General features: G+C 40.0%; 1 protein-coding gene across 1 annotated transcript in view; it reads right to left on the bottom strand.

The window, feature by feature from the left end:
- The window catches only part of LOC135697738 (frizzled-like), a 320922-nt gene that overhangs the window by 122390 nt on the left and 172594 nt on the right, over window positions 1–25938 (bottom strand). Inside the window, exon 2 of the mRNA XM_065217543.1 lies at window positions 7625–8608. Within this exon, the coding sequence (XP_065073615.1) occupies window positions 7625–8296 (672 nt within the window). The 5' untranslated portion in view covers window positions 8297–8608. The remainder of the gene's footprint in view (window positions 1–7624; window positions 8609–25938) is intronic.

Genomic DNA, 25938 nt, shown 5'->3' with positions numbered 1-25938 from the left:
ACCATCAAAACTCCCCTTTCATATTAGAACGATATTCCTTGTTTGGCTTAACCCTACCAGCTCGGATATTGTCCCTAGTAGCACACTTGCCACAATTCGGTTGAGGTAACTTCTATATGACTGAAATTAGTCACAATGAATTGCTATTACTACTTATGATGGATTTGTGCACCTCAGGGTTTGTTAATTTAATTCAATAATTCGAGTAACTGTAGGCTCTGTAATCCCATTTTGGCTGAGGTCTCAGGGACGTTTTCGTTTTTAGGATAACATTTCTTTTTGGAACCGACTACCCAAGATAAAACAGCCCAAGTAACGTTTATAGTTTTATTAGGGTTCTGTAGACCATAATTTATACTTGTAGAATGCTATAAAACCTCGATAAAACATGCAATGTTTCTTGGGAGTACTTTCTAGCCCTAAACAATATTCCCTCAACCTCAGAAAACTACTTCTTGGTAGAACCACTGCAGACTGTCATGGTTTCCAGCTACCCTTAATTCCTACTTTAAATACGGAAACGAGTAAACAAAATTCTTGAAGCTCATGAACAGAATTATTGTATACATCTGGAACAGTCAAACTCAATGCTAATCCTATTGATCGGGATGTCATAAGCGCAAACCATTTTTTGATTTGTTCAATCAGGTAGGCAGTATTCTGGACATCGGTTCTTCCGCAGAAAGTTTCAATGCAGCTGTGACTCTGTGGCTGATATACTTCGTTGAATTTTCCACTTTAATTTTTTCGAAGTTCGATATAGCTTACGTGAAATTTACGTCTTCTTTGGTCAAACCAGATGCCATTTTTAAATCACAGTTTTCTTCAAAATAAACAAGGTAGCTCAGGTGATGTATATCAGCTACCAGCGTGCTTAGACTGCTCGTTTTGATCACTTCATCAGGAAGTGTGATCGTTCTGTTGGCAACATGAACTACAACTGGAATGATTTCCAAAGTTCGGTTGAATTGGCTTATTTGTCATAGCCACATTTTGCAAATGTTGGATGCCAACATCGTTCCAGAGATTTTTGTTGTTTCCTAAACGGATAAAATAATTGAAACATTTTCGATGATAAATAATGAATAAAATGATTACCTCCAGTGTCACTCATAGCAGCATATACGTGGAACCCGACTTCTTCGGCTTTTCGGATCAGCTCGAAAATTATGCTTTTGAGACACCACGCTTGATGCAACCCCCCTAGCAAATTATGAGAAAAGTTACCCCGTAAAGATTTATGTTCAGACGACAAGGACTTTGGAAACAAGGTTTAAGGAACACATCGCAGAGGTAAAAAAGTCTAACAAAGAGATGGATAAAGGACTTCATTATGAATTTAAATCCAAGGTTACAGAACATATCGTTACAAAGGGGCACAATTTAACTAAGGAAAACATTAATATCCTGTGGACTGTATCTTCGCCTTGGAAACAAGACGTGGCTGAAAGTCTAGAAATATTTAAACATAATCCATCAACATTGCTTAATAGAGATCAAGGAAACGGATACTCGAGACTCTTTAGCATGCTACCTAAAACAACACATCGTAGCATGCATTTACCTGTTGGAGACTGAATTTAGGTAAATGGTTAAGTAAATTTTGACATGGCAGTGGATACCTGCTGATTTTTAGTACCTATTGATTAGTATAAAACTCGTAGATAAAAGATGGATTCTTCAGTGGTGTTGAGTACTTGGCACTGATGAAGTCTGCAAGTAGTAGACAAGTACGCGTATCTGTCAAAAGATAAGCAATTATAACGGAATTTAAAGGAAATAAACCAACCCACTCAAAGCTCTTCATAAATCTAAATGGTTTTCTTAGGAAGTTTTGTTAGCTTCTAAGAAACTTTTAGTGGTGTCCGGCCACTTGGCTTAAGGGGTTATCTCGACCTTGACATTGACCTGCAAAGTTTCAAAAAATCGTTTTTTTTATCGCATAAATTGAAAGTGTTCCTTCATCACACAGCAGTGGACCCCAACAACTACTAAATACACTCTAGCTGCTCCGACTAGAGGGATTTCATCAGAGAAAAAATGTACTGCGACCACTTTCCATCACCAATCACTCGCGACACAATGGCTTCAGTTCACCAGTACATAGTGTGGAAGACGCAGTACCAACCCCTCACCGGTCGAATCAATTCACGACCAATGCCGAAATCAGAACCTACAACTCCAGCGACCGAAAACAAACGCGTCTAAAAGCGGGCACTTCTGAGTAAAACTTGTAAATTGGCAAACGATTTTGAGGTATGAAAAAAATGCCGAAAACGCTGTTGACGCCTTCTACAAAATATTACTGGAAGTAATACTTGAAGAAGTACCATTACAGAGAAGAAGGCGTCAGGGCAACACAAAGCATCCAGTTGGGTTCAACAGACAAATCAAAAATTTAATAAACTGAAAACAGAAAGCACATAAAATTTATAAAAGGTAAAACAACAATGGTAATCTGCATAACTCTTTGAACATTTGCAATCAACTAAATATGGCCATGGATATTTCATTTGAAGAGTACAAAGCAAGAACAGAACTTAAAATTAAATCTTGTCCAAAAAAATCCAATTCTACTAGGGAAAATGGATGTAATGTCGGCCTAAATACCCCTAATTTGGGCCCATACATAAATTCAGCAATCGACTAAATTTTCAATAGCGGCCAAAAATATCCATTTTTTTTCCTCTGTTCGGGACCTAACACTACTGCGACCAGTAAATTGATCTATTGTAGTATATCCCGTGTCCTTAGTTTAGTGCATGTCGTATTACTCCATCACTATTGAGAAATGATGAAGTATTCGATTTTTTTACAGTTGCCACTCTTGCATTTATCGCAAGGATCCGACTTTAATTGAAAGGTCCCGCTATTTATACCCTTCGGAGTGTTGAAGCACCTTCCAAAGGCGCGCCCCTTTGTCAGTCAAAATTGGATTCCTTAGCAACAAAATTAAGGTATGACACCGATAATGACTATGCATCAGAACCCTATTCTGAACCACTTCAAACTAGGGAACAACGAAGAGAAGATTAGGAATCACTTAGATGAAGACTAACTAACTCATTTTTTCCTTGTTTCAAGATCATCATCGGTTCAGGCAACCCGAGGACTTATCACTATCAACAAGGCATAAAACGTAACAAGGACTAAGATGTGTTCCTTGGATTACTGAAAAATCCTTTTTCCCTAGTTCGAGGTAGTCAAGATTAGGAGTCGGTGGTAGATCTTACATCCCGTAACGTACCACGAAAAGGTGATCTACCCACGTTACGGGGCAACCGTTAATCCAGTAGTACCGTCCCAATGACGCGTTCATCTAGATAAAATTTATAAATAGCAGATTTTTAGCGATGGGCCCAATCTTAGATCCATAGGCCAACATTAGAGCCATTTCCCCTGCATTAAAACTAAATTAAAATCAGACAACTTTCCATCGAGAATGGACGACATTAGTGTCAATAAATCAAAGTGGAGGACATTATGATGGCTTTAAGAAATTTGGACATCCCCAAAGGTTCAGGACCTGATGGGATTCCACCCGTATTTATGAAAGGCTTAGCAATAGAACTTACGGCCCACTGTTTTGGCTTTTTAACAAGTCGCTGGAATCTGGGAACTTCCCCAAAATATGGAAACGTTCTTTCTTAGTGCCTATTTTTGAAAGCGGAAAAACTGACATACGTAATTAACGTGGGATTGCCATTATCTCTCGCATTTTAAATAGGGGAAATGTATGTAATTTCGGCCTATGTGTCCCTAATTTGGGCCCATACATAAATTCAGAAATCGACTAAATTTTCAATAGCAACCAAAAATATCCATTAGGACCGTCCCAATGACGCATTCATCTAGATACAATTGATAAATAGCAGATTTTTAGCGATGGGCCCAATCTTAGATCCATAGGCCAACATTAGAACCATTTCCCCTATTTTTGAAGCAATCGTTAATGAAAAATTATTTCATCAAATCAAAAACAAACAAAAAAATGGTTTCTTCAAAGGCCGTCCAACTAGAACACATTTACTCGAATTTATTAACTATTCGCTGATTTGCAATGGATAATGGAAACCACGTTGACGCTCTATATACAGACTTCAGTATGACATTTGATCGCATTAATATACCCTTGCTACTCTAGATTCAAAAAAAAATGGGAATTGACCCAGGACTTCTCAAATCACTCGATTCATATCTAACTAATCGTCAACAAATAGTTAGATACAAAGGAAAGAAATCGAATCCCATTCAAGTCAATTCAGGAGTCCCACAAGGCTCTCATCTAGGTCCCCTTTTGTGTATACTATTTGTAAATGACATAGGGGAAATGGATGTAATGTAGGCCTAAATGTCCCTAATTTGGGCCCATACATAAATTTTCAATAGCGACTGAAAATATCCATTAGGACCGTCCCAATGACGCGTTCATCTGAATAAAATTAACAAATAGCAGATTTTTAGCGATGGGCCCAATCTTAGATCCATAGGTCAACATTAGAGCCATTTCCCTATCCTTCATTCTTGAAAACATAAAAGTTTCATTTTATGCTGACGACATGAAGCTCTTTCTAGGAATAAGGACAAGGAAGACATCAGGATATTCCAGAATGAAATACACGTGTTCTATATTTGGTGTAACAAAAACCTTTTTACAACTGAACGTAAAAAATGTAATTCATTCGCTATTAGTAGAAAACAAAGCACAATTTTTTTAGGAAATCAGCCGGTAAAAAAGTGTGAAAGAATTAGGGATTTAGAAGTTATCATAGATTCCAAACTAACATTCAGTGATCATTATAATACAATCATCAACAGAGCATACAACATGCTTGGCTTTATTAAACGATTTAGCTATAATTTGCTAAATGCTTTGAAAACCCACTGCCGTTGATTTAAAGATATTAAAATCCAACAGGGATTTTTTTTTTTTAATTAAGGACAATATAGGTTCCAATCACAAAATATTTTACCTAGTGTCACATTTGGCGTCGCACGGTTCAGTTCGTTTCCGTGCACCAGGCTGATAATGACGAATATTGGGTTTAACAGCAGGCGTAAATATTTAAATGAATTGTCATTAAATATATGGTCACGGAACTCACTAATGACATATTACGAGCAGTTCGCGGAAAAAAAAACTTGCCTGCCAAGTCTCAAACAATGCATTGTTGCAATGATGCATAAAACTTTGACATAATGTACATGGTAAGAAAAAAATACTCAAAATTAAGCTTAAAAAACTCAACGTTGGGTTCTACCATTTGAGGTCTGCCATTGAGTGAATCAGAAAAGTTGTGTTGCATAAAATAACTAACGAAGAATATCTTGAAATGTTTTTCAATATTTCATTTAAATAAAACATGCTTTGATGAAAAGTAAAAGAGAGCTCAATTTTCAATTATAACTACTCAATCGTCATCACCTTTGGGTACTTTTAACTTATTTTTGAATGGAAATCATAGCAACCTGCACTACCGTCGATGCTGTCATTTTTTTGTGCTCAATCATCTCATATAAATTTTATTCCAACGTTTGGTAATAAAATGGTATAATTTTTTACCAATTCTATTCAATTTATCGTTTGGTGAATTTCACTCAATGGATTCTTGATCAGGATTACTCAAAATTTTGTTTTCTCCTCTAACTTAATTTTACCTAACCCCACGGAAGCCACGTGTTAAGTGAAAGGTACTCAATTTTGGGTACTTGCTTCTTACCGTGAACAGAAATGTCACAGTGATCCGATGCCAGCACTGTGAGGAGAAAGAGTCTGCTTGTCTGTGGTTTTACAGTTCCAGGTATTTCAAACACGTTCGTCAATATGTCAACAATTAGTGTTCCTGCTTGCATAGCGTTTGTCATAAATATGCTGAAACAAGATTTCGATTGGCTCGCTAAGTGATGTTACGTTAGCGATAACGCTAGAAGCGACAATAAATGCAAGGTGATATGTTTCTGTACGTCAGGTCGTCGAGCAATAGCCTTGAACAAATCACTTCTCGCTTTATAGATCTATGATTAAACAGCTCAGATAGGAAACTGCATTCCAATTTCAACTAAATTGCGTAGCACACTGTGGATTCCGATGATATCTACACCTTGGAGGCAGTTCATTCAAGTGAGTATCAAACGATACAGATCAGCATAGATGAAAAATAGCGGCGCCGGTGGTGTAGTGGTATGCGTGACTGCCTCTCACTCCAAAGGACCAGGATTCAATACCAGTCGGTGCCATTGGGATTTTCTGAGGCATAAAATCACGCCTTCCTTCGGAATGTAAGTAAAGCCGTTGGTGCCCGGTCCATTAGTTGATGGGTTGATAGGTGTGGGAGCTGGGTGTCGGTAGCATTTCGCAGCGGTGCGATTGAATTTACCTAGGGGCACTTCAATTGGTACTCAGTACGGAAAACAAGATCAACGGAAAACCAATCAAGGAAAAAAAGCATAAATGACTGCTCGTTTGGTTTTGACAACACCATGATTATTTAATTTTCTCATACTTTAGAAAATTTTAATGTATGACCTGACCTTACTTTATTTAGATAAAGGTGACTGGCTCAATAAATCTCCCGCGATTGAGCCTTCTCAAATTCACAAATAAAAAAAAATACATCAAATATTCTCCGTTTGGTTCCCGTGTAGCTACTTCCACAAGATAATCCAAAAATCCACTGATCGCACCTGAAACCATCCTTCAGGTGAGAGCGCTTAAGCAAAATAAATTAGGGGCCTACACCACCAAGGTATCAAGCATGATTCTCAACCCAGCCATAAATTATGGCAATTAATTTTCTGCTCCCATTCCAAAACTGACAAAATGAACAACCTTAACGCCTATCATAAAACAAATTAGGGACCAAAATGCTTGGCAAACGGTATCCTTTATTGTTCGCCTAAGCAGAACAGGTGGGAAGGCTCTGTGTCGAAGCAAACTGGTTAAACGGGACGAAGCTATGATGGAATCATTCTTCAGATCAAATTGTGTTTCGTTTCCAGTCGCAACCAAGACGAGTATCGTTTCGAGGAAACCACAAACCATTTAGCCTTTTTCGCCATAGCCCAATTGAATGCAACTAGGTAGCCATCAGCTTTCGGAAATTCCTTCATATACAAAGTAAACCGGCAACTCGGTTCGGTCGACTGTATCCCAACTCATCCATACCAATTTTTGCCCACTTTTCAACCTTCAGCAACAGCTATTCGCAAATTCGTTGTCAGGCTGTCTGTCGGTGCTCACGGTATGATGAGCATCGTATTCATCCTTCATCTTCGACCGTTTCTGTCCGCCCACACAGCCGATGCCAAAAAACGGAAAGGACCCTTCTACCCTTTCGTCAAAAGCCGATAATACCGTTTCGGTTGGTCAGCGTCATACACATAGCAAGCACATTGGCGTGAGCAGAGTTCTTTCAAGTCCAACCTGTCGCTTGCACCTTAAAGTCTATACACACCCATGATCCCCCGCGAGCCATTGTTCCAAGAACGATTGTTCGCTTGACTTTTCCGCACAGCCAACCGAAAACCAACGAACGGATGCATGCCTATACGTGATTGAAATGTGAAAACCCGTCCGTCCCGCACGCACGTTGAAGTTAACTGGCCCGGAGGGCGGCTGGCTTACCTTTCCACCGACCGTCAGTTGATAGCCCATTATCGTCGGTGCTTTCAGCTGAACAGGACAGATAAAGCCCAGATCTCGGTGGGGCACGTTGGGAGGGGTGTTCCTCCGCGGGACCTGCGGCTTGGTAGTATGTATAGCACTCGGTGGAATCGGCGTACTCTCGGAGGAATTGTTCTGTGATACACACAGCTCCTTCCCGTCGACTGGGAACTTCGTGCACTCCAAATTTTCTGGCCACTGGAAATCGAAAGTCCGCATGATGCTTTCACAGACACGTGCACTCTCGCATAGGCTTCGACATGGTGGTATCGGATAGTTTAGGATCGTACACACCGGAGCGTACAGGGAACAAAGGAAGAACTTCAAGTCCGGACTGCAGTCGATTTTGACCAGCGGTATGAACTGGTGAACTTCGAGTGCCGCCTCATCTTGCTTGGCGTGCCCCAGCAGATTTGGCATGATGGTTTTGTTGTACTGGATATCCGTACAGAAGGGAATTGTAATCGGTTCGCAGCGATTGTGGTGCTGGAACTCGTCCGGGCTAAGGCCAGACATCTCGTGTGTACCGTATGCATCCTGCGGCGGCTGTTGTATGCTTAATCCGACATTTGCATAACCCAATACCAAGACAATGGAACTCAACACTGAATACACGTTTGCCATTTTGCTCATTCTTTACACCCTCTTTATTATCTTTCCTTCACTTGTTTTCACTAGCTTCATTATATTCTTCACCTAACTACCCTCGAGAATGCTTCTCTTTCATGCTCCCATATTACTTCATTTCCAGGAGGGTAATAATCGCAAGCAATAAACAACGCAGCAGACGCATCCTACTGCACATCTTTCTTCTTTCATCCCCCTTCCCATCAGCACTGGGATAAAATTCTGCTGCTATCCTTTCCTCCCTCCTTCAACACTTCAAGACCGTACCGACATCATTTTTTGCCTTCTTCGGCTTTCTCGCAAAAACACCAACACACACTTCATTCAACTTGAATTTCCCACTTTTCCTGAGCCGATCTCTTCACCACTCGCTCTCCTTCACTTCCTTCCCTTCTCGCACCCAACCACAAATTCGCACCAATTGAGTGTGATTCTTCTTCCAGAATCCGTACTTTTCTCGTTTGCCAATTCCGTTAAGCTTCTTCGCACTTTATTCTGCACTTCAATGGATTACGGCCCGGACCGACCCGGCGAAACCCCAATCCGCGCGCTCGAACACAAGGACTACTTTCTCTTCACCCTTGCCTCAAACTCAACACGACCCACACTATCCTTCAACGGCAACATCCACCAAAATGCACAAATCCCCAGAAAGATGGTGGTGGTGCAAGCATAACTTGCAAATTATGCTCCATTCAAACCAGTAGCGGCCCCCTTTTCAGATTGCTTTATCAAAATCGTAAACACACTCAACTCGAGTCGAATCAACACAGAACCACGCGGGGAAATGGCACGCCAAACCCAAAGAATATCGATCCGAACCAGACGCCGTCCGAAGTGCGACTGAATCCGGATGCCGCCGAATCGACAAACCAGTGTCTGATGGAATGGAATCAGTCCGGCCGAAGCCGACGACGGACGACCATGCCGAAGGAGTGCGATTTTGTGTGAGTGTGCTAGCGGGTGTAAACAAGCAGCGGCAAGTGCTAGCTACAACTGATGGCACTACTACAATCAAGGACAGTGCGAAGCGGGAAGACTGTGTAGGAATGGAAACTGTTCGAAAGTGGTATACAGTTTGGTCTAGATCAGTGTGTCGCGTCTGCATGTTGTTGGTTTTGTTTTCGTTTACGGTTGATATAATGGCATCCATTTGTTTCTATTAACAACTTTGTAAGCTTAGTTCTTTCTAAGTGTTCAGTTTAGCTAAGAGCAGTGGTTGAATGGAAGGTTGTGTAGCGATTAGAGAAGGTTAAAGTAACATTATATTACTTGTAACTAGACTGCAACGGTAAATCATCGATAAGGAATGAATGCTGGTACACGCAGTGTTCTATCTCATCTTATTTATTTTATACTCAATATAGCAACAGCAAGAAACTCCATCATATATGGCTTCCCGCTAATTGGAGTAAGATATTTTGCAGACTACTGTGTCAACCATAAACTAGTTATCAACAGAAAATCAGCTCAATAAGTTGAAAACAGCTGAGAAATAGTGGTGGGTGGACGATTTCTTGATGTGACCTCGGTCAGTGGGGGCATGAGTACTGGGTTTTAACGTTGTTTCCTTAACATTTGATACTTTTTGCAATGACCATAGTGAAGAAACACAAAAACAAACTGGCAAGCGGAAAAAATGTCATGACATTTCTGAACTGTTTTCTGTCAGCGACAGAACATTTTTGCATAAACTTATGTCATGTAGAATTAAAAATTATGAGTAAATAAGGGAGTTAATAATTTACTGTCACACGCAAGCTTGCAGCTAAAATTCAATTACAATATATTGTTTGAAAAAGAATCGGCTGCGACATTATTCCCTTCTTCTATTCTCTATCTCCGCGTTTCTCCTGTACATACACACGACCGTCCGTGTGTCGGCTTTTTTTCGCCCTGTGTAGTAAAGAAAGACGTAGTCTTACGTCAGTAATAAGATTGTGCACCTTGGAATATATTCAAAGAACTTTGACTGGATCCGAGTTTGAAATTTCTGTTATTTTTTAAGAATTGCTTTATGACAATTTCGAAGAAATTTCGAGGAAAATCAAAATTGAATCATTATAATAATATCAACGTAGTTCAGAGAACAATACTAAGATAGTCCTAGAAAGAACTCTAATAGTGATAAGATCCAACCGGTATTATCCATGGATTAAAACTCGATCAAGAATGTCTGGCTGCCAAGGGGTAATCAACTATGCACGTATCAATCTGTGCCGAGTACTTTATCTGTGCCAAGCGTTGGGCCGACCGTGCCGAAGTGCCACAATCAAGATGTCAATCTCAGTATCCCATGAGTTTGGCAACCCTGCAGTTATGACTTTTGAGATTGTTTGTTTACAAATTCAAGCTCTGTAAGGTTTCTTGAAAAACGCAAACGGAGTGGTGAACATTAATTTCAATATTAATAGTTTTCGAGTGTTCTGTTGCAAGTAAATCATCATCACAAACATCGTTTCTGATCTTTCATCTCGGAAAAAGCAGAATTAGAAACAAGTAAGAGGTTGTATCAAAGACACGACACGAAGTAAATATTAAATTGATTTATTAACTAGTAATGAGTGAAAAAGTTCAATAGGTTGAAATCCGGAAGCAATTTGAAAGTTCCGTTTGTGAGGTGCTCTGTCGATGTTCATGTAGTACAAGCCAATCCTGGACGATATGTCTTGGATTCAAGCTCTTGCTCACGTATCGACCCATCAACTGGGACCAACGGCTTTACTTCCCTTTCGAAGGAAGGCGTAATCAGAGATATTATGCCTCAGAACATCCCAGGGGCGCCGTCTGGGATTGAACCAAGGCCTGCTGGGGTGAGAGGTAATCACGCTTACCACTACACCACCGGCAGGATGGGCTTAAAATTTGCATCAAAAGGCATAAACATAGGTACGGCCTGGCATGCTCAGTGCTTGGTATTAATATTCGGCGACTGTGTTAGGGAACCACTTTCTCCATCATGGAAACGCCTCGTTTTATGATGCTAAAATTACGCATTTTCGAGCACAAAACGCACGGATTTTTTTTCTTTTTCAATAGATATTAAAAAAAAAGCGAAAATTGATTGAAGGAATTTCTTGCTAAAATTATTAAAATCGCGAGATATTCGCGATCAATAATATAAATTAGAGATTTTTTCTTTTTATAGCATCCTGGAGAAACCTTACGAAGTGTTTCTGGTTATTTGACATGGTCATGTGGTGTTCGGTTATTGCGAGAATTTTTATGTACCACTTCAATACTTGACGCATTTGACCACAAACGTTTGGTTGCTGGGTACATTAACAAGGAGCTTTGGGGGTGACGTGGCTGACATCAAGGCGAGCGAACGTTCAATGAAAATTAACTCTTAAACAACAATGGTTTATCGTGGTTCTGAAAAGAACCGTTTTGTCGTGATGGTTGAGTAATGCTGAGCTATTAGGGTGTTCAACACGGATGAGGCTGACGAGCTGTATGTTGTTTGGAACGAGAATGACGCGCTCGGCATAGATGGCTCCACAGCGGCTCACGACGAGCAACTGAATCCGATCAGTGGTTAAGGGCAGCCTTGATAGCTAGCTGCTTGCGGGGAGCCTTTCTTTGTGTACTGGAGAACACCACCACTCACCACACGCAGTGATTGAATGAACAGCGTTCGGTGAGACCGGATGGAATTCAATGTTTAAATCTGTTTTAGGGAAAGCGCAGGCAATCGGTGACCATTTTAACTATCTTAGCAACAGTTGCACATTCGTGCAATTTTCAATAGTGACATTTTGAAAAATGAAAGATTCTTAATTTTAACAGATTAGTAGAAAAATTGCCTTTCGATTTGCGTGTTCAGAATTAAAATTCATCATCTCTGGATCAAAATCAGACCACGTTCATGCTGCGACAGGCTTATGATTCTGAAATTGCACCGCCAATGTTGCCTTTAAAATATATGGTAATGTCCAAAAAATACTCTTTATCAAATTTATGGTGATCCTGAAAAGAACCGTTTTGTCGTGATGGTTGAGCAATGCTGAGCTATTATGGTGTTCAACACGATTGATGCTGGCGAGCTGTATATTATTATTATTATTATTATTATTTATTAGTGACATTTTATCACTTCTGTGACATTCGTGTTGCGAGCTGTATATTATATATATATTGTATTGAATGAGCTCTAGATTGCTGTCTAAGCAGACTTGGCCATTTTGCCTTTAAATGATCTTTATTTCTTGTGATTATGTGGTTTACATGTATGAATTTTTTAAGTGACACAGATGCGTCTTTTCAACTTTAGTACATTTGAGATTTTAATTATTATTTACAGTTCCTAGACCTATCAGGCGTATTTTAAAGTATGACCACCTTGGTGGGATTGGTTTGATTTGAATTGGAAAAAGGAGACTACTTATAACTACTATTTACAACTACAACTAACCTACAACTACTATGTACACCTAACCTACTATATACAAATTGCTTATCAAAGCATGTGCTGATAAATTACATTTTTGTGCAAATTTAGTCTTAATTTCCTAAATTTTGGAACCTTTTTTGGCAATGCCTGCCTCTTCATGTAAATTTGTTATTCTAGTGTCGAAAGGACGATCAAGAACCATCCTCAGCACTCTATTCTGAGCGACCTGAATTTTGTTCCTGTGAGTCTGTGCACATGATTCCCACACCGGAGCTGCGTAGAGGATCGCAGGTGCTACGATTTGTTTGTAGACGGCCAGTTTGTTCGCCCTTGAGAGGCGGGATCTGCGGCAAATAAGCGGATACAGACACCTAACCAAGGCGGAACACTTGACTACGGTTTTCTCCACATGCGAGCGGAATAGAAGCTTTTCGTCAAACAACATCCCGAGATAGGTTACTTCGGCGGACCACTCAACCCTTGTGCCATCCATGATTACAGTACAAGAGGGAGCCGGTTTTAGTTTGGGTGATTGTCGATGGAGGAACATGATTGTTTGTGTTTTGGAAGCATTGATTTTGATTTTCCACGTGGTGGCATAATCAGCAAAGGCGTTAAGGCATCGTTGAAGTTTGTTCGTTATTTCGCGAGGCATCCTTCCTTTGACGGCTATTGCGGTATCATCTGCGAACAGGAAAAACATACAACCGTCTCCGAGGGGAGGAATGTCGGAAGTGTAAATGCTGTAAAGCAAGGGCCCCAGCAGACTGCCTTGCGGGACTCCTGCTGGGATGGAAAACGTGTCGGAAAGACAACCATTCAACGATACCTTAAACGACCTTTGCTGGAGGTAGCTACGGGTGATTTTAACCAGATGTAATGGAAAGTTGAAGTTACAGAGCTTGTATACAAGCCCATTGTGCCAGACATTATCAAACGCTTTCTCAACGTCTAACAAGGCCATGGCTGTGGACTTGGATACAGCTTTGTTACTTCGGATGTTATTCATCACCCGCACTAGCTGGTGATTGGTGGAGTGCCCCTTTCTGAACCCAAACTGTTCCGGAAGGAGAATGTTATTTTCCTCGACAAACTTGAGCAAACGATTGAGAATGAGTTTCTCGAACAATTTGCTCAGCGCTGAAAGGAGGCTGATTGGTCTGTAGCTTGAAGTTAGCGTTGGGTCCTTCCCGGGTTTGCGGATAGGTATGATTTTCGCTGTCTTCCAGATACTTGGATAGTAGTGCAGTTCCAAGCATCTGTTGAAGACAGCAGCCAGCAGAGAGTGAACCTTCATGCTGAGATTTTTCAACACTAGGTTGAATATTCCGTCAAACCCGGGGGCCTTCATGTTTTTGGTGCATTTCAGCGCTGAGCAAATCTGTTCCACTGTGATTCTATCCTCCGGAGGGATGGCACAAGGGGAGGAATCGAGGTTGAGTACGCATTGCTCAACCTGAACTTCGAGCGGACTTTGGATGTTGGAGCCAAGCAAGTGCGATTTGACAATATGCTCACCAATCGCATTTGCTTTCTCCTGAGGGGTGATTATGAGCCGATCGTCATCATTTTCATCTTTTAGTGGCGGAATGGGTTTAGGGTGCGTCTTTAAGACCTTGGCAACTTTCCAGAATGGTCTGGAGCGGTCGTCCAGATTCTGGACAAGCCGCCCGAAATTTCGTTCCGGAGTGAAACCATTCTGGAAGCAATCTCCTTGTTCAGATCGGCCATTTCACGTTTCACCGCTTGATCTCCAGTCCTCTGAAACTGGCGTCTACGAACATTTCTCAGGCGAATTAAGAGTTGGGTGTGGTATTGGGGAATCAATAGCAATAAACTTACCCCTCACAGGAACTCGTCGGACGCACGCCTCGTCAGCCACGGTTATGGCTTGGTGGAGTCCTTCCAACGCTCGGTCGATGTCCTCCACGGTGTCAAGCGGCGGGTTGTCGATGATGTGCCTGTCTACCACGCGTCCAAACTGGGCCCAGTTTACGCGATGATAGTCCTTGCGCAGGCTTGGAGCAGGAGCCACGTTGCAGCCCAGCTCAGACACCACCGGTTGGTGGTCGGAACTGAGTTCGTTCAAGGCTACAGGTCTAGCGTCGATGGGTTGCCCGCGGGGGAAAAAAATGTTGGCTCATCCTAAAACCAAACGGAGTACAGCCCATGCTGTGAGTGGTCGAACAGCAGACGACCGTTCTGGTTCTGCCTGTAGTTAAGCCAGGCCTCATGGCGAGCGTTTAGATCTCCTCCTACTACGAAGCGGGAACCGTTACACTAAGAATTTAATTAAACCGTGAGCGTTGATTCCCAATGATAAATAAGTATTCGATGTTGGGTATTGGTTAATGTTGTTCGTGTTCTTTAAGCTTAATTTTCGCCAAGCGCAAATACAAATTAACGATGTCCTTTAAAAGTAATAAGTAAATACATGCATATACAAACAACTATTAACTCAAAACAAACCAAATTAACTCAATACGTTCTAATGGTGACAGTGACTCATTGCCATTCTCTAGCTAATAAATTATCACACCAAAGACATAGGTTTTTGATGATTCGATCATTTTTTATTACACTATCCGAAAACATTAAAAATCCCGATATCTAGATATCCAGATATCCATACATCCGTTTATTTTTTATCTGGTTGATCTAGACTTTGGGTACTATCCGGATATCCGGGTATTGTTATCCGCATAGTCCCAGCACTAGTCTACTGGATACAATAATGGATGCCATCGACCCAGTCACTGGGTAGCTTCAAAACTAATCAAATGCGCACTCTTTTACCTAGCGTATACGTTGATGGATGAGTAGATTTGTAGTATGTCCTTAAATCCACAGGCAAAAAAGTGCGCGTTTGATTTGCTCATATACTGTCTGCGGCTGTAGAATAGTTCGACGTTTATCACCTGGAAATGCTTTAGGCAACCTGGGGCTTTAGGAAGTGATAAACATAGCTAAAACTAATCCATAGCCGCAGATTTTTTGATTTGATTTCTTTATTAAAGAGACTTTCAGCCGCAGATAGTACATGAGCATGTCAAACGCGCACTCTTTTGCCTGTGGATTTATGGACATACCTCAAATCCCCTCATGCATCAAAGTATAAGTTAGGTAAAGTGTGCACATTTGATTAGTAGGGTAGAGAACTACTTCGGCCTAAGCGCCCATTTTGGGCCTATCAAGCAGAAATCATCAAATAAATTCATGATTTCGGCGTTAACAGGTAAGTTATGCGTTTGGTACGATACTTTAGTTCAAACACTACCGAACAAAGTAAATATTCTCAAATACAAATGAAGCGCTCCGACCGAATCAATCTTTATCTTCATCCGATAGACCGAAGTGAATTCATTGGCGTTTTAATGGCGTTTCAATGCGTTAGTTGGAGTTTAGAAACCGTAGGTCGAGTTTGGCATCAAGAAGCAGTATTAGACTTTTTAAAATATCTCAACAATTTGTTTCTGTTTATCGAATCTTACGGTACGTACGGAAATGTAAATATATTTGGAATGCATCAGTAATAATAACGTTCCGTTTGGTGCTAAACTACGTTAGATTAAGAAAGACTAAGTTCGGGATGTGCTTAATAGGCCGGAAATGGGGTAGTTAACCCTATTGTCGCATTTACTGACAGAACCCCAAGGGTGCAAAGTGATGGTTTACAGCATCGCCACATACGTTGCACCCTTGGGGTTCTGTCAGTTAATGGTTCTTCGCTGATTTTCAACTTCCGTTAAATTTTCACACTGCTGTACTCAAGCGGAACTATCAATCAATCCTCTTCAGAACTATCTCTAGCTTATGAACTATCCCACTAAAGCTTCATGTTGATATAAGCACAGACAAACAGACAACGCTTTGAATATTTTTCACTGTATATCATCGTCACTAAAACACTACCACCATCTGTAAAGGATACTGACATGAGCAGCGCACTCAACAGGTTGGGGTAGTGTGTAGACGTCAAATGCAAAGGAATTTACTATGCATGCCACAAGCGGCGGTACTACTAACTAAGAATAATTTTAATTAACCGTTAAATGTGTGATCGATGAAAAATATGCAAGTGATATTAGTATAGCATTTTCTCCTAAATTTGAATAAGATATTATAATTATATGTTGTACTTGTAAGTTACAAGTTTAAAATTTCATTATAACATCAAATGAAGTGAGTGAAAAATTGTGAACTTCCACTCAGTGTGTAAAAACATTGTTTATTCAAAAAGCGTGAAGTGCAGTTAATCTACAGTGTTCAAGATTGTTACGAAGTTTGGAGAAACGTGTTCTCTTGAAGATTTACCGAAATCTGGGCGCAAAAAGGGGGCATCGGAACAGAAAAAGGAGCTGGCAGCAGTACGCCTATTGAAATCGCATAAACCGTGTTCCGTTCGTGAAATTGCCAAAAAATTGGACTTTAGCGTCGGAACTGTCCCCTTGGCTAGTTTTTAACCTGGACGTTGGTGGGCGGGCCTAATCTTATGCTTCATAGTGGAGCGTTGGAGACGGTTGGTTTAGGTCCGGCATCGTTGGCTCATGCCGTGACAGAATAGTGTCATGACCATGCGATGAGGATTACTGAGCTTCCCCTCTCTGATGAACCATTGCATAAGAGAACCAAAGTTCTAGCCTGAAGTGATAGTATCACACTTGTTACTCCTTTGTTTAAAAGCCGCGTTGTAGTACGCTTACGTATAGGCACTGACGTTGGGTGTGATACTGGAGGGTTTTTCCGCAAATCACTCTTATTTTATTTATTTTTACGCAGATAGATTTTCATATTTGGGTTTGCAAGGGAATTATACTATTGAAATATTTCAGAAAGTGCCCAACAGAGCTCCTTCTATTTGCGTGGCAAGCTTTCATTGTTGTTTTCATTGAAGCATTACTCAGGGAACAATGTTAAACACCATTTTTGTACATGGTATTGTAACTAATCTTATATGTGCTTCATTTTGATTTGGGATAAGTGTTTGAACTATGGCTCGGGATTTGCACTGTGGCGTGCTTCTATTGTGACATATGCATACGTAATTTTGTGGGACGACATAGTGGAAACGTGTGAGCGTAGTTGAAGCATATACCCTATATAATTTAAAAAATCAGCTGGGAAACTAACTTCAAGGTGAAGCATTTTAGTCATTTGAAGGTGTCAGCTGGGTCGTTCTAAGATATAATAAATATAGATTAAAGTCAAATTACTTGAAACACGTTAAATTTTAGATTACATAGCAGTTTAGGTACTTAATAAAGCATGAGTTAGCATGAGTGATGATTTTAATTTTAATTTATTTACGCGGTGATGATGTTGGTTCACTCGCAACTATTTTTGAAAAAAATTATGTTTTTTCGAACGAAAGTGTACCAAAAGTGCTTCTGAACGTGTTTCGCAGTTGGGTGTGGTGAAATTCGTGCATTCCCGGTTGATTGTCGAAATCCGTATCACAAAATTGCCCACCGATTCCTTTTTTTGCCGTTCGACGACGACGGGTGTGCTTTCGCAAGAGTTACGTTTATTGGATCAGTTTCTTTGCACGGGTGTTTTTTTTATAACTAGCGTAAGTGTGCCTGCGATTTGTATTGAGTGTCGGAGATTGTGAGTAAGCTGAAGGATGTCTCGCTGGATATGCCCAAGTCTGGACGGGCGGTAGCTGGTGGCCGTGAACGGTTCCTGGGGAAAGCACTTGATGTGACCCTCCTCCCAGATGGCCATGGCAATACAGGAAGTATTACAACAAAGGTAATTGCTATTAGATATTAGATATTTTGCAAACAGTGACAGATTGCGGACATGAAGAACGATTGGAGGTGCGGGGCAAAGATGTTTATCCTAGACAAATGCTAAGTTACAAATTCGCTGTAGTCGTAGGCAGTACCGTTAGTATATTTAAAATAAACCCTCAACCGCTGAACATATGAATTATCGCGTATTTCTGTTGTTCTTTGCATGCCAAGTGAAATTCGAGAACGTAATTTCATTTGAATAGCTTGTTTAACCAGGTCTTAAACAATCGTCACGTCGGTCATAGCTTGTTATGATTGCCTGAACCATGCGTAAAGAAAAAATCGAAACATTGAACGTCGCGTGAAAGTGGATCTTAATGAAGGCCTAAGTACTCTTTCGTAGCTTTTAGTTTTAGGATTTCAAAGATCGACGGTTGCAGTGGCTTGCTTACTGAGCAGAAAAACGCGGTCTTAGGTCTTTTCATATTAAAAATTTATGGTAAGATCGCTTGTTTATCGTGTATTTTGTAAAACTTTTCGTTGTCGGCGGTGCCGGGTTTGAATAGTTATAAAAACTTGAGTAACGCTATAATGTGATATGAGGGGCTCGGTGGCCTTAGAGCAACTGGTTTTGTTTACTGAGCAAAACATCATGAGCCTAATCTCAAGCCCATCCACATTCAAGATTCGTCAACCGTTTTATTTGTTAACATGACTACATGGTAATAACAGCAACTCGATGATTAAAAAGGAGCTCGTCTGCCTAGTGACAAACGTTTTCGCTTACTGAGCAGAAGACCGTGGGTTCAATCCTAAGCTCCTTCGCGTTATATGATTGTTAAGACATCAATTCAGCTTATCGTTTACCAAAACGAACCCTGCTGCAAACCCAACCCTATTACCCAATATCCCAGTGATTCCTCGTGGAAGTGCAGATGTGTTCTCGGTTTCCGTCAAAGCGAGTGTCACGTCAACACATTCCTACCCCTTCCTTTCTTGACCTGTGTTCGGGCGCGGCCGGCGCTGGTATTGCCTAGTTTTAGATCACCAGTATTTACACATTGAGGATGATTGCTAGTCCCAAGCATCGTCTATTGGTTGTCTGTGTAATGACCGTGGGCGGTCAATCATGCTCATACTCATGCATAAAGCATGAGTTAGCATGAGGTAAATTAGAGATTTCAATTATTTATTAAATTAGACTAATGAAATATCGTTATCATCAAACAAACTTAAATAAGAAAATTTAGACAGCCTAATAACATTAAGTAGATTAACAAAAGAGTTAGGATGCGGGGGGGTCCAGGGGGAACTTGTATGACGTTCTCCTTCAAAAGCCGAACCGGTGCATTTTGATGGGCCACGAGACGTACACTTCTGCTACGTTGGAGATGCTCAAGAAGGAAAAAGTCGATTTTGTCGAAACATTCCAAAATCCCTCAAACTGCCCTGAACTGCGTCCTATCGAAACATACTGGACAATAATTAAACGGCATCTTAAGAAGGATGGAAGTGAAGCAAGCTTTGTTGACTGCTTCAAGAAAATTTGGTCTGCAGTACAACGAGAAGTTAAAAAGAAAGTGGTGCAGAATCTAATAGGCGGTATCAAGAGAAAAGTCCGAGCGTTCTTCAGAAATGAGAAGTAAACATTCAAACTCACGTGAAATCGGTCATATCCCAAGTAACAATCTAAATGCTTGGAAGATTTATTCTTATTTTATCATTGTTTTATCATAGCATCCCTTCCAGCCTGTGGTTGTATTACGGTTTTATGTGCTTGTCATAAAATCAGGCCGTCAAGTCGTCTATAAAACTGTTTTATGACTACTAAATTAAAACTCAGACTTCATAGTTTTAACGGTAGCTGTAAGGTGGTTCTGCATCACTACTTATAACTGAAGAATAAAACCAAAACAAAACATACAATTATGTTTTATGGTACACTTTTTATGACCGATATAAAACTTGAAGCAGTCTTAGACCATCATTAAAGCTTCATTACAACTATCATCTTTATCAGAGGCCTAATATTCACAGATAAGAAATATACTGCTACAACAAAAAATACTCTGAATTTTTTTGTCATTATAAAAAACAAATCTATTCAGATATATGAAATGAAAACCCCTTCAGTGCTTCTGAACACGATGAAGATGAGACGATCGACAATATGAAACTCCTGGAGGAACTACAGTTATACGATCCCTACATAAGGCACAGTGCGGTGAAGGAGCTCTTAAAAATATTGAACAAGCGGCTTTCCGATACACTTCCGAAAGATCCACGAACCCTTCTTAAAGCAACGCCGACAGTTTCACTAAATCCGTTTGGAGATGGCCAGTATTGACATCACGGCTTTAAACCTTGTATTGAAAAAGCTTTTAGTGGATCCAATAAGCATTTCTTACATCTTGATTACAAGCGAAAATAGGTGGATCGCTTGGAATGTTGACTTTTTGACAGGTGGTAATGGTTTTTGTTTTGTTTTGATTCGCTGTACCGAATAAAACCAGCAAGTTAGTTATATAGCTTAAATATAACTTAACGCTCTCAATTTGGACTACAAAATGCTAAGATACAACCATTAGGTTTATGTTATGCTATAGAATTCCAATCTAGGAGAATATGTTATATTGAGGTATTTTTAAGGAGTAGCAAGTTATAACGAAAAAAAAATGTCGCCGTATGAACAAATTTCACACAGTATGAATAATTACGCTTTAATTGATAGGCAATAAAACACTTTCATACATCTATGTATAATTAAATAATTTGTGACTGGTTATTGCTCAACAGTAGTAACAGTTTTGTACTAAATAGATAATCTTTTAATGACTCTTTAATGCATGGTGCTAATGCAGACACATTAAAAATATCCCTATATTTTAGTATTCATATGGCGCACTAAATTTATGCTCCTATTTGGTATAATAATCACCATAAATATTGCACGGCATGCTGTGAAGCATATACAGATTGGTTTGAAATTATAATAAAGTCGTCTTATTTTCAATGTACAATAATATCAGCCATTATTACCAACTGACAAGGATCATGATTTCACATCAAACATCGAAAGAATAAAACCACAATAAAATATTTCTCAATATTAACTATCATCCAAAAACCCCAACTTAAAACCTTCAAAGTTGTCAAAATGTTTTGCGTATCATGTTTTATCAACTTCTTCAGGAGCGATTTATGCGGTTGTAATATAGTTTTATGGTAGTCATTAGAAGGCTGTTAAAACTTTCTGACCTGGAGGAGGTTTTATGTTTTCATTTTTAACAATCACGTCTAGAGTGTGATAAAACTGACATAAATCTTATGCTCCTAAAGTAGTTCGCATATCAAGTTTTAATGACTGCATTAAAACTGGGCCAATTGGCCATGACATGGCTGTATTGCGGTTCTCAGGATATTGTTAAAGCAATGTGGTCGTCAGTGAAGGTTTTATAATTTGGTTATATCAACTGCTATAAAACTTAAATAAAACAAAAATTGTTGCTTGGGATGTATGTTGATTTTCATTTATATAAAATAAAATTATGAATGTGTTCGAAAATAAATATTTTCCTTTGAGAAACAGGTGTCTACTTTCATGAATGAACACTGCAAATTTTGACATTTTCGCTCCACAGTGCTCAAACGGTTCCAAATCGGGTCCTGATTAATCTCCCAAAATTTGAACTCATTTGAAAAGAAACTGACTTGGCACAAACCATTTGAAGTTTATATGGAAATTACTATGGGAAATCCAAACTTTTTGTTCATTGTCTTCTTACCTTTTTCCATATGGCACTGTTAAAAAATTCAAAAGCTATACTTGTGGAAAATTTTCTCAGCTTCAACTTAGCAGAATATAGTTATTGAGCCAAACGTCAAATAAAATAGTTATTAATTGTTTAAAAGATTGATAATCTTATGGCATGATCAAGCAGCTGTTTTGTGAGCAACACTGTATCTTGCAGTGTTACATAGTAGCCATGATTTTTGTGCTCTATTCCAAGCGCCAGAAACACCAATGTTGCCTGCTGAACAGTTGATTGAGCATAATCTTAAGGCATTAGTGGCTTGAATTATTGATAACTTTTGATGCTTACGTTATACTGAAAAGTGGTTCAGGACAAAGTTGTAGCTGAGAAAATTTTCTACGAGCAAGTTATCATTCTTCAAAGCAGAGCGATATAGTAAATTGTTAGATGGATATGAACAAAATATTTGGTTTTCCTATAGTAATTTCCATATAAACTTCAAATGGTTTGTGTCAATTCAGTTTCTTTTCAAATGAGTTCAAATTTTGGGAGTATAATCAGGACCCCATTTGGAACCGTTTGAGCATTGTGGACCAAAAATGTCAAAATTTGCATCAGTCTAATGAACAGTCCTTATTGTATGGTTAATCACGAACACTCTGGACTGTATTTGGCAACCAAAATTAATACAATTGACACCGTCTTCAACACGACACATACTGAACTCTTAACACTAGACAAATTGAAACGTCAATCTACCTGGATTTTCTCACCAAAACACTTTGCAAAATATATTCAAACGATTCATTAATCTTTCAATTTCGATCTGATTAGATTTGTATGCCTGAGTAAACGCATTTAACGAGAAATATTGCTGGATGACGTTATATGGTATGCACATCCTCTATATGGAATCCATTCCATACGACACAACGCTCACCACATCCTCCATTGAATCCCACAATTACAAAGGTGTTAAGCCTCACGCTGTTTTCGTTGGAATTCCTCAACATTTTGAAACGCAACTCCAACCTATTCCCTGCCTACCAAACCAGCCATGGGAAAGGGACCATACTCAGGCTTCCTACTAAAGCTATCAAATTTCAGGCAGCAAAGAACCAACACAAAAAAAAAAGATGCCAACCGACCTCTACAAACAAGCTGCTCGACTAAAGAATTGATGCCTTCGTACGAGGCAAACCATATTTCTTACCCTTTCACCATCCAATCGCTGCCCCAGCTGAGGTGACATTATTAGCCATTTACTGGCAATGTTTCGATCGTAATCGATGCTGTTCAAACAATCCCTTGCGGCTACCATATTGCCACCGAGAGCCGGCCGGCGTCATGCTGGCAGGATGGGAGTTGAAAGTGTCATCACCCAGCGAAGAGAACGTTCCGATCTTCACTGATAAACTTGGTCTTGGTCGTTCATTTGCACCCATTAGTACAGTACATTATGCACTTGCAAGTCTCATGGTTTGTTTAGTAACGAATGGCAAAACCCTTTCCCCCTTCCCAGTACTTCAGATTGCCCAGCGGCAAGTTCCAAGTTTAGCATATTTTACATTCTTATGAATAATTTATGCTGTTTAGCGAAGGGATAATTCCTATAAGCACATTCATGTTGTGTTCAAGATGGTTTCCCTCCCACACCTCTTAACCGATGGAGCACACACATATATCATCCTTCTTGGGACCAGCAGCCAGCAGGTCGGAATTTGGTGTGTGTGTCTTTTTGCACCTCGGTCTGATGGTGGCGGCGGCGGCGGCATTTGTTAAAAGGTGAAAGGGAACCTACTTGAGAGAGGACAACATGCTTCAAAAGAACAAGCCAGACGTAGTTACAGTCTTCTATGGAGGTTAATTATCATCTACCTACATTCTTCATACACCGTGCTGCCAACTACCTTGAAACTGGGGTGCTAATTTTCCCTACTATTTTAAACAGTTTGCGCCCCTGGAGCTGGAGAATTAGTGTCATTTTCATCCTCAGTCAAACACTCACATGGAGGCGGCAGAGAAGGGACGGCCAAGAGATAGACATCATCATTATTGTGTAATTAGCTGTGTGGAGGTTTTCACGGCAGACGGAGCACTAAACTATCTTTTTTTCAAGAATGATTTAAAACAGGCAGATTGACCCAACTCAACAAATCACGGCAATCATGGGGATAATGGTTGTGTTTTGAATTTTGTTTCTAAATCGACTACTTTGAAATTGCAACGAAACATAAACCCAGATCCATTTGGGCTGGTCATATGCAAATCTAACCGCAAATGCAATTTCACATATCACGATTTCAGTTAAGATGCCATAATGGGAAGTTTGTGGTTGAAACTTTTGCATTTAAGTTCTTCTTCTCCGTTCCGGAGACGATTATGATGGTGGCTGTGTTCGAGCATACAAATGATTAAATTTCATATTCCATGCTGGATCATTTCAGTTTTGTTGTCATCAGTGTTGCAAAAAAAAAACAATGGGAGAATTGTTTTCCTGGTAATGGAGCTATTATATTACGATCAGTGGTGTATGGATTCATGTATGACAAACGGAATGGCAAATGCACGATTTTTCTAGAGAAAATTTAACCGTTTATTGAGGGAGCTAATTTTCTTCAATTAACGCAGATAGCAACAGTTCATGCTATAATTGTGGAGGATTTTTTTCGAATCAAGTTGCTTGAAACATTTCCATTGACTCAACTTTTTCTGCATCAAAGTCTACTCCAGCACATCGACGACCAACAACATCTTATGGCTGTTGTTTCTGCTGAAAGCCGCAAACTGCTCCACGTCAGCTTTAATATTACGATGTGGTTTACCACTTGCAAACAATCGACTGTCGACTCTCGAGATCATGTTTATTATCATCCATCCGAGAGAGTATCCCCTTTTGATCGAATGTTTCCCTAACCAGCCACAAGTGCCTTTTACTATGATTTGTTGAGCAATTTGTACATCTATCAAATCAGCCTACACTGGGAGATGAAAGTCCATCCATTAAAATAGGAAAATGATGGATTCGAAATGGACGCAGGACACAATGATGCCGAGACGAGTCTAGGGAGCACCACCCACGAAGATGTGAAGCAGTGATTTGGGTCAAAACCCCTTGTCAGAATCCTCTCTCGTTCCTTTCGGGCTCCCTTTGGAGTCAAACATGGCCATTAGCAGTTACATACATCTCAGCATGCCACACATTCTTCACATGTGTCATAATTTTTGTTCCTTGCTTTGTTGGAGTGTTGTGACACTTTTACGGTTGAGTGGTTTGCCTGAAAATTTAACTTTGTCACTCACGCACTTCTCTGCCGTACTTCACACCACCACCCATGAATAAGTGGATGGTAATCCTTATTCTACCTTAGCTTTTGTCATAGGCGAGAATATTGCAGGTTGCATGGCTAGTGTTTCAACCAACCGATTTTGTTGTTTTTCATGAGAGCTAGTTGCACAAATTCGTAGGTGGTACAAGGCCTAGGCACAAGCCTAGAGAGTTGTGCCACCTCCATCCGTTACCATATAGAACGAAAGTAGGGGTTAATCTTAAACGGAGGTGTTACCCAATGAGGTACAGAGAGAGGTGAAGCAGATCGTGAAATATGGTTGTATTAGTAATCCAAAAAATCAACGTAAACGCAATTAGTGACATTACTAATTGCATGTATCGTACAGGGGTTTAACTCACACAACTTAACCAACTGCTTCACCTCGGTAATCCAGCTCATTGGGTGTTACCCACTCAAACAATCGAGAACTGTC

Source organism: Ochlerotatus camptorhynchus, unplaced genomic scaffold (assembly GCF_037179485.1).
Source record: "Ochlerotatus camptorhynchus isolate MF236.1 unplaced genomic scaffold, CSIRO-AGI_Acam_v1.1 ptg000077l, whole genome shotgun sequence".
NCBI lineage: Eukaryota > Metazoa > Arthropoda > Insecta > Diptera > Culicidae > Ochlerotatus > Ochlerotatus camptorhynchus.
This window is presented reverse-complemented; position numbering and strand designations above follow the sequence as displayed.